The sequence below is a fragment of the Phyllostomus hastatus genome, unplaced genomic scaffold, assembly GCF_019186645.2.
Source record: "Phyllostomus hastatus isolate PE091 unplaced genomic scaffold, TTU_PhHast_1.1 phas_scaffold_182, whole genome shotgun sequence".
Lineage (NCBI taxonomy): Eukaryota > Metazoa > Chordata > Mammalia > Chiroptera > Phyllostomidae > Phyllostomus > Phyllostomus hastatus.
In genome coordinates, this window is record NW_025334013.1 from 28,230,683 (window position 1) to 28,247,138 (window position 16,456).

The 16,456-nt window shown below is 43.8% G+C and overlaps 1 protein-coding gene across 1 annotated transcript in view; it reads left to right on the plus strand.

Moving 5' to 3' along the window:
• Positions 1 to 10,140: 10,140 nt before the first annotated feature.
• The window catches only part of RIMKLA (ribosomal modification protein rimK like family member A), a 31,637-nt gene continuing 25,321 nt past the window's right edge, over positions 10,141 to 16,456 (plus strand). Inside the window, exon 1 of the mRNA XM_045859419.1 lies at positions 10,141 to 10,309. Within this exon, the coding sequence (XP_045715375.1) occupies positions 10,147 to 10,309 (163 nt within the window). The 5' untranslated portion in view covers positions 10,141 to 10,146. The remainder of the gene's footprint in view (positions 10,310 to 16,456) is intronic.

Genomic DNA, 16,456 nt, shown 5'->3' on the forward strand with positions numbered 1-16,456 from the left:
CCTTTAACATTTCATATAGTAATAGCTTGGTGATGATGAACTCCTTTAGCTTTGCCTTATCTGGGAAGCACTTTATCTGCCCTTTCATTCTAACTGAGAGCTTTGCTGGATAAAGTAATCTAGGTTGTAGGGCCTTGCTTTTTGTCATTTTGAATATTTCTTGCCTGAAACGTGTCTTTAGAGAAATCAGCTAACAGTCTTATGAGAAATCCTTTGTAGGTAACTCTCTTCTTTTCTCTTGCTGCTTTAAGATTCTCTGTTTATCTTTAACCTTGGCATTTTAATTATGATGTGTCTTGGTGTGCTCCTCTTTGGGTCCATCTTCTTTGAAATAAGTTTTCAATTTCTTGTTCTTTCTCTTCTCCTTCTGACACCCCTATGATTTGAATATTTGTATGTTTGAAATTGTCCCAGAGACTCTTGGCCTACCCTTGTTTGTTTTTTTTTTATTATTGTTTTTTCTTCTTCTTGTTCTGATTGGATCTTTTTTTCTCATTGATTTTTATTCTTAGCTTCACTCACTCCACTGTTGACTCCCTGTAAATTTTTCTTTATTTCATTTAGTGTAACCTTCATTTCTGCCTGGATCTTTTTATACTGTTGAAGTACCCAATGAGTTCCTTGAACATCCTAATAACCAGTGTTTTGAACTCTGCATCTGATAGATTGTTAATCTCCACTTTGTTTAGTTCTTTTTCTGAAGTTTTGTTCTGTTCTTTCATTTGGGCCATATTTCTTTATCTTCTTACTCTGGCAGCCTCCCTGTTTGTTTCTATGTATTAGGTAGAGCTGCTTTGACTCCCTGTGTTAGTAGCATAGCCTAATGTGAAAAAGCTCACAGGTAAGTTAGATGGGGAGGAGCCTTAGGTATATGCCAGGGCAGGGCAACCATTGTGAAACAGGTTGATGAAATCTCTAATATCATGTCACTGCTCTGTGACTGTGTGTGTGGGAGGGCTCAAAAAGGGAACAATGCTACTGTGCCCTCTGAAGTTTTGTCCAGGGGGAAGATGTCCTTCGGCACTCATCCTGATGCCAGACACTTCAGTTTCTCCTTGTATGCCACCGGTGCCCTTCCAGCTGCTGCCCCAGTGCTGAAGTCCAGAGGGAGTGAGTCTGCATAAGTCCTAAGTCTGTTGTGAGCCCTTTAAGAGGAGACTCCTGAGAATTCTGCAGTTTCTTCTGCCACCCCAACCGCAACTGGTTTTTACAGCTGGAAGTAATGGGGACTTATCTTCCTGGCAGTGGAACCCTGGGCTGGGTGTCTGGTGTCTGGGTCTCCATGCCTCCCCACGCATCTCAGCATTTCCACTCCTCCTTCTCATCTCTATGAATGTGACTTCTTTAATTCCTTGGTTGTTGGACTTCCATACAGCTCAATTTTATGATGATTCTGGGTGATAATTTGTTTTGTGTAGTCATAATTTTTGCTGTAGCTGTGCCAAGAGATGAGTCATGTTTACCTACACCTCAATCTTGACCGGAAGTCTCCGAAATAATTTTTTTTAAAGACAAATTTGGAAAACGGATATTAGTCACCAGGTCTAGTTGTGACTGAAGTCTATGCCTAGACTTCCAAGGACTGTAAGCCAGAACACTCCCTTTTTGCTTAGCCTAATTGAGACCGAATTTCTATCATTTGTCAAAGAGTGACTTCTGACTAATACAGGCAGTGAAACTTGGAAAGTTTCTGAGCACCTGAGATACACAGGTGGGACCTGTCTCTAACTCTTAAGTGATGTTTTGGAGTTGGAAACCTTCAATTCATTACAAATTGTCAATATATCTTCATCTCATCGAGAATGCTACAATTACCTTCCTCTTAGTTCCCTAGATATTGCCAAGGTTTTTTGGATGGTTTGACTGAATTCCTAATTTTTTATGTTTAAATTTCCTTGTTTCTGACCCATTGCTTTGATATACCAAAGGACAGATTATGTGCTGCACAAATCATTTAGCTGAAATGGGCATCCTGCTTCACTGAAGAACTATGAAAGTTATACCAAAAGCGATATATTAGTTCCTAAGATCTCACTGGTAGACCTTTTTGTAAACTAAAAAATTCAGAAAATGAGTAACTCCCTCAATGTGTTGGTTTTGCGTATTCAAATATAATGTTTTTAAGATATATATTTTTTTCATCCAAAGAAAGTCAATGAAAATTGAATTCTGTGCCAGTGTGTGGGGGTAACTCAGGACATGACCCCTCCACGACCTCAGAGAACAGATGGCTGACTGGCCAGCAGCCATAAGGAACAAGGAAAACAGTCTGTATCTGGATGTCCCAGCCCTCTGAAGGCCCCTGTGTCTCAAGGCTCCTGCGTGTATCACAGAAGTATAGAATTTTCACATACTACTTCCCCTCTAACCCCTGTAAGCAGCACCAAGGCTGGAGGCAGGTGCCGTCTCTCTCACACTGATCACCACCGTCAGCGCACTCCCCTGTGACGTGAGCATGTCCACAGCAGCCCACATCTGCTGGTCCTCCAGGTGGCTTTTTCAGAATATCACACACATAAGTGCAGATCCCCATTTTGGAGCTCCTGTGGTACACAGCGACATGCCACAATGTTGAGAATCCATTCCCATCTTGGCGCTGCTTCAGACAGAAGGTACCAACCAAACTTATTAATCTTAACATGGGCAAATTTATTCACAAGTCAGACATGATAGAGCCTTAGCAGGATGAACCACTGATACAAGTGACAGCCCAGTAGGAGCAGAACTGGGGATGAAGTGACCTCACTAAAGAGTCTTTTGTCAATGTTCCACAACAAGGAGTGAGCCAGGACTGAAATTCAGCCAGTCTCACGAAGATACATAGCAGGTGAAGACCAGTAGCTGAAGGATCCAACCAAGGTCAATGGCAGCAAATGGCCATCACACCCTAGTTCTGGGTGAGCAGCCAGCACATAATAAAAACACATCTTGGGCTCCCCAGAGGCAGGAGTTCACAAGTGCTAGCAAGAGGATCAGGATCATAGACCAAAGGCATTTCATTCAAATAGGAATACAAATACCCACTTACATGGCCTGGCCATTACAGGAGAAAGATACAACTTATCTTGAAAAAGATACTACTTGAGCTTATTCTAGCAAGTAAAGAAAAATGAGAAAGGTTTACCATGAATAGTCTTGGAGATGCGCCACAGAAAAGCATATTTAGGGCATTTCAAGTAATTGGATATCACTAGGGTGGAAAGCCAAAGATCCATAGGGCCTCATAACATGGTAAGAAGTTTATAGCACATAGGGATAAGGAGGTAGATACACGCTGCTCCTCATTCCCCATCTCCACTTTTCCTCTTCATTTTAGTAATTGAAACCTTTCTCTCTCCCTCTGCGTTTTAGCTGGGCATATTCTCAAGCCTCCCTTGCAGATGTGATTACGTGACCAAGTTCTTGGGATGAAAGTAGGAGTAAAATGTTCATGTTACATCATTAAAAGGAAGCCACTTGTTATCCACTTTGTGTTTCCTCTGTCTTTCCAGAGGTCTGGACCGCAGATGTGGCCGGGAGGCTGCCTCTCCTTTCTGCCCTTGGGAAGCAGCGCCGCGGTGCGGACGGCTACAGTACAGCGCGCCATGACGTGCGGCTGCGCACGCAGACACGCTGAGTCCCGGGATCTGCCAGTGCAGAAGCCAACACTGTCCAAGGCAGGCAGGATGAAGTCTGTGGAGCAGGATACCCTCCACGCACAGAAAGCTCTCAGCAAGTCCTATCATGGCCGGGACAAGCGTGAGCTCCGAGAACAGCTGGCCAAGGCTCTTTCGCCTGCACCTACCCTGCCACTCCCTCCCTTGGAAGAGCTGGGTCCGCCTCCCTCAGACCAGCACCTCCCTGAAGCCTGTCCCCAGATTTTGCTGAGGTGTTGAGGTCCCTGGAACTACCTCTCAACCCCAGCCCTCAGGAGGACAGAGAGTGGCCATGGTGCTTCCAGGCAGGCCGTCGCAAAATTCAATGGGCCCCGAGGTGACACTGTGCAGCGGCCGCCACCCTGTGTGGCCAGGGCGCATAGTTGCCAGGGTCTTGTATTCCTAGTGGGTCAGGATACCTCTCCTGGATTTGAAGTGGGGCCCTGCCAGCTCCAACACCACCCGAGTCTTTTAACCTGGGTGTTAACATTTTACTTTATTTTATTTTAATTTTAATTGTTGTTCAAGTACAGCTCTCTGACTTTTACTCCCATCCCACCCCAAGACCCCCCAGACTTCCTCGCTAGGTGTTAGCATTGTAGAGACCCCTCAAGAGTTTTGGCCTCCGCCTGCCTGCATCCTCTCCAGCCAGGACCTCTTGGCAAAACTGGAACTAGTGACATTTGTATTAATACAACCAAAGATTCCATTTCGTGGTTTAAGGGAAATGAAATTGACTATGACTACATTTAAAGAGAGAGAGCCAGCCTCAAACATGCCAACTGTGACCACACCCCAAGTAGGTGGCACACAGATGAATGGAGTCTGGGCCCCAGGGTGGAGCAAAACAGAGCTACTTCTTTATGCCAGGCAGCCCCCGTCCTGGACTGTAAGTGAGAGAGAAATAAATTCCTCATTGTATTGCTGTCTTTTGGGGTCTCTTTGTTATAGCACCATAGCCTGTTCCCTATATGGGAGGAAAGAAAAGATAGTATCATGGTTTCTGATATAATTCCTGATTTGGTCAGAAATGGCTACGGAACTAGGAAAGGCTGAGACAAACATCTCTCTTTAATGTTTATAGCTGAGTGAGCTAAGGCTGGCAGGTAGCAAGGTAAGTGATTCTGCAGCCTTGTCTCAAGAGAGATAGGGAAAGCCGCTTGAAAACTGTAACTTCTACCTGGTTGTGGGAGCCTAAGTCATCCAAAGCAGGACAGCAGCAGCACCTGAACATCTTCCTTGCACTCTGCCCTACAAAGCTGTGTTCACTGTCATCTCCAAAAGCTGACTCTAGAACAAGCTTTCGGTGAAGACTACATTGACAAACTCCACTTAGTCATTTTGTGTTATGTTTACAAAATGGAAAAGTTCTTTTTCATTCCCCTCTATTTCCTGAAGAGGATGGGTCCCTTAATTGAAAGACTGTCTGCTTTGCTAAACACAGTAATTTGTCAGGGATGCAAGTTTGGAAGTAAAAACTGGGATAAAATGCATTCCTCTGAATAATGAAGGGTTCAGGAATCTGCATGGGCTCTGGGAAGGCTGGAGGCTGAGGACGGGGATGGAAAAGATCTCCATTGGCAGAATGAGAGAGAGAGGGAGAGAGATTGGGAAAAAGAGCCATGTTGTAAGGGGGGATTTCCAAGTGAATTGCTGCAATCTACAAAATGTAAATCACATCACCCCTTTTATAAATGCTGCTTGTTCACTAAGACCCTGGTATGAGAGGATATAAGGTGCGTGAGCTTGAATTACACACAGCATAGAAAAAAACAGACATGGGAAGGTGAGAGTCAGGTGAGAAGGTGGACATTCATTAGTCCACCTTTCACCAGTGGTTGGGGTCAGCAGTGATAAATTATTCTAAAATTTCAAACACCTTTCTCTAGTCTTTAATTCTATAATTTAAAAATGTATACTGGGTTGTCATAATTCACCCAATTATTTAGTGCCCATCACTAGCATAATAATTGCTAGTAGTTATTAACTGCTTATGAGGATTCAGAAATGGAGAGATTTCCACTAGCTGAGAATAGGGTGAATTTTAGGGAAGGCAACATGGAAGAAGTTGTACTTGCATTGGGTCTTTTTGCTTGTTTTACAGACTGTGAGGTGGGTCCTGATGAGTAGCAATGAAGAGGTCATGCAAGGCTTTCATCTAACCACAGCTACAGTCACGTTTTTTTAAATAAATATTTATCAATAACTACTGTGTGCCAAGCGCCATGCCAGGTTCCAGGGAATGTGAAGACATATTTGGCTTCATAGGCTTCTGTTTCTAGATCTGTAATTTTTCTATTAATTCTGTAATTGGTTTGCCACATCTGTCAGGTCTTTCTTGGCCACGTTTCTGCATGGCTGGTTCTTCTCTCTTGAATCTGTGTGCGTGTGATTACTCTTTTACTCCTGAAATGTACTACCTTCCATTCATTCTAGTGCATTTTAACCTGCTATTGATGAGCATTTCTCTAATTTATTGAGGTCAATTGAAGTTTGATCTTCTATATACTTAGCACATCCATTTGCTTGGGGTCATATGTAATATTTATGAAGACTTTTGCTTTCTTTCCACTGTCCAGATCCACATCTCAATACCCTTTTGTGCCAATATATAGTGAAGGCTGGAAGTAAGAAAAGAAATATAGCCCTAGAATCCCAGGTTACAAAAACCTAGTTTATCTGTAACTGACCACAGTTTTGTCAACTGAAATGGCAATGATGTCTTTTAAATGAGTTATAACCATTACTGGCAGATGCCTGAGTATTCACCACATGTAAAAACTGTGCTGCATGATGCATTGGCTCCTGCTCTTGAGAGGCTTTCAGTCTAGATCAAAAAAGGCAACTAGATCACGCACATGCATTTCTTTGGCAGGGCACTTATGTACCTCTCTTCCTAATGGATTAAGAGAGAACCAAAGTGAGAATGTGGGAGCATAGGAAGGAATTCCCTTCTCTATTCTGTCCTCTTACTAGATACCCCCAAAAGGGAGTTGTTAATCTGATTGGTCAGAGCCCAGGGCATTCATTAGTCCACCTTTCACCAGTGGTTGGGGTCAGCAGTGATTGAAAGGTCGCATAACCACGCATGCTGCTTTTGCTCCATATTGCTTGCTGAGTAGGGTCAGCCCAGAGTCCATTCAGGACACACTTAGATGAGGAAAGCTAGTCGGCTTTGCAAATCTGATCATCCTCTCCTCTCTTCCACAGGCATGCCTATACTTGCTAGTTCCAAAATGTAGAAGGTGGAGGGGGAGCAGGGAATAAGGAAGCTTCATCTCAGTCTTCAACCTAAGCCATGTGAACTCAGTCTTTGGCAGAGTTCTGTTCTAGAAGTTATTGGGTGCTAGGTCAGCTACGAATAAAATGATCCTTTAGTTTCTATTCCAATGTCTTCCTTGTGTAGAGTTCCCTCAGTAACCCCACAGACAGGACAAGTGATTAGCATGGCAGGATTTTTTTTTAATCATTACCCGAGGATATGTTTATTAATTTGAGAGAGAGAGGGAGAGAGAGAGAGAAAGAGAGAGAAAGAGAACAGATATCAATCGGCCTCCCATAGGCAATTTGCCTGACCAGGGATCAAACCCACAACCCTTTGGTGTACAGGATGACACTCCAACCATCTGAGCCACCCAGCCAGGGCAGGATTTGGCTATTTCTGGTCCTCAGTTTTGGCAAACGATATTGTAGGTCATAAAGTTTCACAAATTTTTGCTGCCCTTCCTAGAGAAGGATTATACTTCTCCATGCCACTGATATCAGACCTGTCCAGGTGACCTTGTTCTGACCAAGAATATATGAACAGATCTAACATGTACAGATTCCAGGAAGATGTATCAGCAGCCAGTATATGGTTCCTCTTCCATGATACCAACATTGTTCCAAATAAAGGCCGCTTTATCAGCTTAGGTGCCAGCATAAAGACAATCTAGAATACAGCCAAGCTGACCTACAGTGATCATAGAGGTATTTTGAGGAAAAAAAAACAAAAACCAAACTTTGTTGTTATAAATCTCTGGAATCACTTATTTCCACAGCCCAACCTGGCTTATTCTGACTGATACATTTACTTTATTACCACCTGTACCGAACACTACTGTTCGCCTTCCCAACAACTATTCTTCCTCCATTCCTCCTAAGAGAACCCCAACTTTGCCCAGGTATCCCCCTAACTCTACATGTGCTTGGGGAGGAGATTCTAATTCCCAATCACAGGGGGTGAATCATAATTAAAGCCATTCATGACTGTTTTTTACTTTTTGCTGGTGACTGATTTAGATGTGAGAGAGTGTGGGAAGTCTGCCTGAGGGCTTCATAGATAGGTTTTCCTTGCTAATAAAAAGAGACACGTGGGAATGCTGGGTGTATGCATACGTCAGTTAGAACCGGGTCAGCCATTTTTAACTATCGGAACACTGGCCTTGGGACGTCAGAAGGATGGAAAAAAATCTGCATCCCTGATCATGTTACCGAGCTGTTAAATGAACTAACTCTACAGTTGCCCTACCCTTAGCTTTCTTGTTACATGAGATAATACATTTTCCTTATTGTTGAAGACAGCTGAATCTGGAACGGAGGGGGAAAGAATGAGGTTAGCTTTGGAGATACTGAGGTGATGGCAGGACAGCTTCCTTTTACACTGCTGCAGCTCAGATGTCAGGGTGCAACCTGCATTTGGACATCATTTATGGAGAAATATTACATAAAGTAATACATTTTAGAAAATAATCCTATACCTGGGATAGTGCCTCTGTTCTTGAGGAATTTCAATAATATAACAAAACATTATCCTACACAGCTGTAGCCATTTCCTAACTGCATGCGTCACTGTGTCACCTCCTCACTTGTCACCCATCCTAGAAAAGGGAGATCAGAGGCGGTGGCAACCTCCTAGTGAGGGACAGGGAAGACAGTGAGGAAGTGCTTATCACATCTGGATCCTCAGGCCCTAGATTGTGGGGATCTTGGTAGCCATTTGCGTGTGACAAACATTCTAGTCTGTGTAGATGACTATGAAAACAAGTTATAAGCAACTTTCCTACATATGATACAGCAGAAACTCAGCAGGAAGCATCAGGGTTAAGAAAATACATACAATGGAACATCAAGGAAATGATCCATGTAGAAGACAGAGCCTCTAGAGTCCAAGTGGATCTGTGGTTAAAAGAGAGTTTTGCAAGTTACTAATCCATAGGGCACTAGGTTACTGTTACTTTAAGAAAATACATTCATGGTTGGGGGGGGTGTAAAATTTTGTAACATAAAAGGCTTTACTTCTCTTGAAAAAGAATTAAATTTGGAAATTCTGTTTAGACAGAACTTTTCCAAAGGTACATCTAGTGGGTAAATGCATGCACCTACATTGTGTTTACTTTACAGTGAAGCCTCTATCTTGCTTGGACAGCTTACCTCATTTCTAAGCTGTCATTGCTGGGCCTGCCTTGAAATTACTCTTGCTTTCCTAAGCCAAAAAAAGAAAAAAAAGAAGAAGAAATCAACATATTTTAATGAGCTGGAAGAGCAAATGCAATCTCAAAAGATGGCTAGCTTCAGTCTTGCAGTTATTTAGAAAGAAAAATCTGGCTTCAAACGTTGTTTGCAGGCAGAATTTGCAATTGGCTAGGACCAAGGATGGTGTTTAAAGATGACTCAGTGGTCCATTTGACTAAAAAAAGGAGTCTCAGATCTACGTATTCATCACGTTGAGGTTCTACAGGCCCAGAACTGCTGCAAACTAGGAGGAGGTATCCAGTGTAAGGCAATCTGAGACCCTGAGAAATATATCTTCAAACTATCTGAGCGGGAGACAGCTAAACCCACCTCCCTGTCAACCCCCACCTCGAGGCCCAGACCAGTATTTGGGCAAAGAATTGCTAGGAGAGGGTCCAACAGGGGGCCTAACCAGGTGACCTTCGCCAGGCTCGAGTCCACTTTGGGATGTCTCCGAGGCCCTGCCTGGTCTTTGTAGGGTGCCACCGTTCACTCCAGCCCCCGATGCTCGTGTTCTTTGGGACACATCTCGCTGCGCACCGTTAGTCGGTCATCGGGGCCACCCGCTCCAACCCACCCGAACGCCGTCCCGCCCCTCCCACTCCAGCCGCCCCACCCCAACAGGCAGCGCCACGCCCACCGGGGTCCAGGGCAGGATGCCCTCTCCCAGCCTCACCTTCTCCCACCCGCGGTTTCGAGGCCCCCAGGACCCGGAGCCCCGCCAGCATCCCTTCTCCCCGCAGCCGCAGGCCGCCGGCACCGCCACCCCTCCCCCGGCACCGCAGGCCGCCTCTGCAGCTGGCCGCGCGGCTGGCCCGCGCCCGCCGCCGCGCGCTGATTGGCTGCCCGGGCCGGCGGCGGCGCTTAGTGGCCGGCAGATTCGCTGGGTCAGGGCTGCAGAGGCGCCTGGCGCACCGGCGGGAGCGGAGGCGCGGCGCGCGACCGCCTGCTAGCCCGAGCTAGTGGCCCGGGGAGCCAAGAGGGTCCGCGCCCGCCGGGCGCCGCTGTCCTGGCCGCCATGTGCTCCCAGCTCTGGTTCCTGACGGACCGGCGCATCCGCGAGGACTACCCGCAGGTGCAAATCCTGCGCGCCCTCCAGCAGCGCTGCTCCGAGCAGGACGTGCGCTTCCGGGCGGTGTTCATGGACCAGATCGCCGTCACCGTCATCGGCGGCCACCTCGGTGAGTGAGGCGGGCCCCGCGAGGGCGGGGAGGCGCGCCTGGATGCTCGAGAGTCAGCTCGTGTTTGCGCGCCCCCGGGCCTCCCCCAGACAAGTCTCCTTGGGGTCGCCGAAACCAGCCTCCCTCGCCCACGAGACCTTTTTGGGTTGGAGATAGTTCCAAACCTTGAGAGTTTTTTTGACCACCAGCATCTGCCCAGAGGCCAAGGTTTGAGAGTGGGAGTTAGGGGACTTTGTTTTAGGAGGAACTCAAATTTACCTGAAGTCGCCTGGAGGTCCGAGGAAAATCAATCTGCTAGTCCCAAATTTGCAAATTCTGCTTGCATCGATACCCTGTCAGTTTAGATTTATAGAAGCCCACGTTATATTTTAAAAATTGCCATTAAGATGAGTGTTTTAAAACTTTTCCAGGAGTGTGTAAGCGTCAGTAATGCACTACATAGAATATTATTCCCAATCTAGGATCCTACATATGGGAAGAAATCTGAGAAAGATTGGAGTCACCTCTGGAGTGTAAAGTGGGATAATAGATCTTTGATAGGTTTTCTTTAAGCTCATCCTTCACCCTAAAAATGTTGAATTCTGATTCCAGAAAAGCCAAGATTCAGGTACAGACGATTTTAGTCTCACTTATTTCTTCACTGCTATGTCCAAGAGATTTTTTTGAGCAAGACATGGTTATCATCCGTGACCTTAACCTCAGAAGGTTCATTGTGGTTTTAGGTATTTTTAATTATTCTTAATGCAAGCAATCTCTGACTTAGGAATCCATCATTGGGGAATTCCCTCCTAGCTTGCAGCCACTTCAGAAGAGGGTCTAAGACTCAGAAGTGTTTGAGTCCAATTAAGGGTGCTTCTTGGGATACCATTCAAATTATTTCAAACGTACTTACCTAAATAACTCGTAATTTGTTACTCCTCTTTGGTGGAGGAAAAGGATTCCAAATTCTGAACTGGCTACTTACAAATGAGATTTTGAATATGACCTGTTTCTTAGTGGAATGTATCTGTCCTAGATGTTTCATCCAAAATTTTATCTAAATCCTTCATAAGTAACATCAGATTGTATAACCCAGTGGAGAAATATACTACAAACATTAGATGTCTTACAGTTAGTCTAAAACAGCACCCATCAACCATAAAGGGTGCTGCCATCTCTCTATCCTTGATTTGCTGTAACTCTCAGTTAATATAGAACTAAATTCCTGAACAGGGAATCTGCAGACCTGGATTCTTACTAGCTTTGCTGCTAACAAGTATATGACTTTGCCTTGGCCAAGTCACTTTATGTCTTTGGATCTCAAGTTTCTAGTTTATAAAATCATGGTCTGAGTTTCCTCCAGCTCTGAATTTCTGTCAGTACCACAGTTAAATGAAACCTTGGTTCTCGAACTTAATCCTTTCTGGAAGGCTGTTCAAGAAGCAATTTGTTCAAGGTGGGAGAGGTTCAAGAACCAAGGTTTGGCTGTTATGATCTGGACCTAGTACATGTATCTTTCAACCCCAAGGCTGGTTTGTTTGTTCTTCCATTTATTTATTTATAACTTGTCATGATGCCTTTAAATTTTTTTAATCCTCACCCAAGGATATGTTTATTGATGAGAGAGAGAGAAACAAACATCAATATGAGAGGGAAACATCAATTGGCCTCCCGTAATGTCCCCACCAGGGATCGAACTTGCAACCTTTTGGTGTACAGGATGATGCTCCAATCAACTGACCCACCTGGCCAGGGTAACGACGCCTTTTTTAGATACAGTAACCAAAATTCCACATGTTCCTGTTATAGACACATGCTATGAAAGAGTAGAAAAATGCTCTCTCTTTTATATCTAAAGTCCCATTTTAATGAATTAACCCTGGGAAAAGAGAAAATTAAATTCTAGAGCTACAGGAAACATTTAGACCCTCTGTTTAGTGTCTCAAAATTTTACTGAATTCATGTGCATTTCAATCAATTCATGAACCAGGAGTTACTTTTTTAAAAGATTATTTATTTATTTATTTATTTTTAGAGAGAGGGGGAAGGAGGGAAAAAGGGAGAGAAACATCAATGTGTAGTTGCCTCTAGCACATCCCCCACTGGGGAACCTGGCCCTGAACCCAGGCATGTGCCCTGACTGGGAATCAGACCCACGACCCTTTGGTTTGCAGGCCTATCGCTCAATCAACTGACCCATCCCAGGCAGGGCAGGAGTTACTTCTTTTTAAACTACAATAAAATGTACATGGTTATTTGCCTAGTCAACTGAGAAATTGAAAACATGTATTTTTTTATGCATTTTTGATTTTTTGCTAGTTCAGAGATAGCCATACACATATCATAACACATAAAACAAACTTGTTAGATAATTATTTCTGCCATCTAAAGCATTAAAATGACTTATTTGTTGTGCGGTGGATTGATTAAAGCCCAAGCAAGTGAATTCCCTGAGAAGAGTAAACTCGTTTGCTTCATTCAGTGTTGTAATAGTGACTAGACTAGTGCCATGTGTGTGCATAATAGGTTCTGAAACATTTTTTAATAAATAAAGATTATGGTCTCTATTTCCCAGTTTCTTCTGCAGTCAAACTATAGAAAACCCTTGGCGATTTGCTAAGCCAAAATATCCCTCTTGAAAAAAAACGCTAGCACTCACTGTCTCTGAAATACAGAAATAGATGGTTATCATGACATGCACACTGTTCCCCATTTCAGAATTATAGCATGTGAGAGCTGGGAAGGACTCTCAGATCATCCATTCTCACCCCCTCATTTTACAGATGAAGAACCTGATGATCGAAGAAATAAAATAACTTGCTCAGTGTCATCCAGCTAGTTAGCAGCAAACTCACGTTAAAAACTTGATGTCCTAGTTCCCAGCCCCATGTTATGGAATAAGTGTGCTTCGGGACATCTGCAACCTGCAGTACTTTTCTCAGCAGATGTGGAATTGGACCAAATTGAATTACAATAAATTGAAGCTAGATAGTGACTTTGCAAAGTAATTTTATAGTTTAGGAAGCTAACGTACCACCTTTACAAAATCTTCCTACCTTTCTTTCTTTCTGTTCCTTCTTGGTTTTGGTTAAGGAGTAGATGAAGGAGTCAGTGCGTCGGGAAGTTGCTTAAATACTTTCCTGAGCTTGTGGAGGCCCAAATCCAGAGAAAGAATTTCAGATGGTATCTGGAAATAGGGTTCAGACAAGAGATTAAAAGTTTTGCATTAAAAAAAATATATAGTTATTTTAAAGATAATACAAGTAAACTGAACGTGCAATGCAAATGCAGGGTTTTGTGATTAACCCAGTGATCTACCCTCCCCAGCACAGATTTGGGTGGGGAGACTACTGGAAAAAGTGGAATGACCTTCAAGTGACTGAAGCAATCCTGTAGAAAACACTGCCCTTCACCTTTCTGCTGGGTGGAGCATCATGAGAATCATATCCATCTTCATTTGCTTCATAGAAACCTCAAGTTCTTTCATTCATTCAACAAATGTTTATTAATTATTCTCAACCCTGGGGATGAAATGGTGGTGATTGTGGCACCAAAATGCACATAATAATAGCCAAAGGGAGATTATATATATATATACACACACACATACATATAGTGTCTATTGTGTGCTAGGTCTAGGTTCTCTTTACATAGCAACTCAGAAACATCAATAAGGACTTAGCAGAACCAGAACTTCTGTTTCCTCTCTTCCACGCCTCCCCACGCATCAGCCTTCCCTGACTTCACCCTGCCCCTTGCACTGAAGTTTGCTCTGCCATAAGATGCCCATCTGGTCCAGCTTCCTCCCACATGATAAACTTTTATTCATCCTTCATATCCAGTTCAAGTCACTCATCTCCATAAAGTCTTCCTTGAACTCCCGACCCTGCCCCCAAGCAGTCTCCCTCTTTCATCTGCTGCCAAATAGCATTGTGCATACCTTTTAAAGTATCATTCATCATATTTTATTGTAATTTTTCTATTTACAAAGTTTATCTTCTCTTTCCCACTAAGTGATTAGGGATTTCTCAAATGTATTTTCTATCATCATTCCAGTTATGTTTGTTGGATGACTGAGTGAAGTGACTTAAAGGGTGATTTGAAATATATGAGACTTTGCTGTAATTAGCTTCTGTGTCTGGGAGATCACGATTGGATGTGTAAATGTTTTTGTGATGAGCCATTATATGAGGACAGAGTCATTAGTGAAAATTAAGTTCTTTGACCAGCCACAGGTCTTTACAATTAACTGTCCCAAAAAGCAAGTATAGTCACGAACTCAGGGACAGATACCAAGACAGAAAAAAATAAGTTTGACCTGGAAACCTGGGTATGTTATAGCTTGTCTCTGTCGAGCAGAATGATTCAGCATTCCTTCCCTTTACTTTCAGAGCCCAAATCTGGTGACCATAGGGCAGTTTCTAGGTCAGGTTCTTCAAATTAAGGTGTTCTGGGATACTTTTCCGTGGTTCTTTGTTGTAATCAGCTGAGTAAGTCAAAAGTTTGCGTCAAGGGGAAGCCAACTACATTTATATGAGGAAATGGTCTTACTGCAGCCTCTCAAAAGTCATGGAGAAAGGGGGCTGCTGTTGTTGTGCAAGAAGACAGTAGCAGTACGGGTACCACACTTACCTTTGTGCTCAGACATCAGCTTTAACATCAGTCCTTCCTAAAGGTCAGTGCCTGACACCCTGTAGTCTGAATAAGCTACCATGCAGCACTAGGAAAGGTCAGAGCGGGTGGAAGCACCTACCACATCATGTTTCCAAACTGACGTGAGCACTGAATGGATATGCTTTACCCCATGGGTCCGAGTTTGTACCTGTGGGTTGACCTCAAGAACTAAAGGGGGTTTGGATGTGCATTTTATGTTTAGGTTTCTAACGGTTTTTAGGGACACTTCATGAACTATGTTGGGGAGAGTTCTAGAACTAGAATAGGTTGAGATCCTTAGTGGAATCCAAAGCCCTATTTATAGATTTCTGAACCACCTGCTGTTGCTACCATAACACCTCCACCGAAGTTGTTAGGGCTGCCAGGTGGAAGGGGTAGAGCCTCCATCAAGAGGTCCATGTCATCCCTACCCATCCACACCTCCTACTCACTCCCCTTACTAGCAGGGACATCCAGGTATGTCCGTGCTGGCGTCACCTCACTCCAGCCCCTCCCTGGCCACCTTACTCACTTCCCCGAAACATGTCACCTTATTAGGGGTTTATATTGTCTTAACAAAAGCCTATAACATGTCTATAATTCTTCTATGTGATCCTTCACTATTAAAAAGAAACTCAAGGACTCCACTGTGAGAAAGGGTTCAATTTAAGTTACTTTGCACTGAGGTTCTAAGAGGAATAATGATTTTTCATTAGTATAACTATTATTAATACTTTAATATCTTTTTTGTGTCTTAATTTTCACAACAATCCTATTTATTTACTTATTTCAGGCAACAAATACTGAGTGCTTACTCTGTGCTGGGCGCTGTGCTAGGGACTGGAGATACAGAGGAGAGTAAGAACAGACACAGTCTCCACCCTCATTATGATTTCATTCATTCATTTGGTTGACAAATATCTGTGGACTTCCTATTCTGCATAAAATACTGTTCTGGGCACCAGAACAAAACAGGCAGAAATTCTTGCCTCTCAAGTAGATTACATTCTAGATGGAGGAGATATTATAGAATTGAAACAAGGTAAGTAAAATATATATGTTGGTGAAAAAGAACTAACAAGGAAAAAAGCAGGGAAGGGGGAGAGCAGGTTTCTGGAGTCAGAGAGGGGATTTGCAATTTTAGATAGAATGGCTGGCGTGGTCCTCACCCAGAAGATGGTGTTCAAGTAAAGTCTAAAAGAAGTAAGAAAGCAAGCCATTGAGATATCTGGGAGTAGAGCAGTTTAGGCAAGAGGGAATAGCAAGGAGACCAGTGGGGCCAGAGCCAAGCGAGCCAAGGGACAAGCATTAGAAGAGGAGGTGGGAGGGGTGGGGACGCACAGGGAGCAGATATGTAGGCCTTGTGGGTCATGGAAGGACTTTGACTTTGACTCTGGATGAGCTGGGAATCACTGAAGGGTTTTGAGCGGAGGGGTGACATGACCTGACTTATGTGCACAGGCAGAGTCATTCAGAACACTGTGTCGAGAATAGACTGATGGCAGCAAGGGCCGA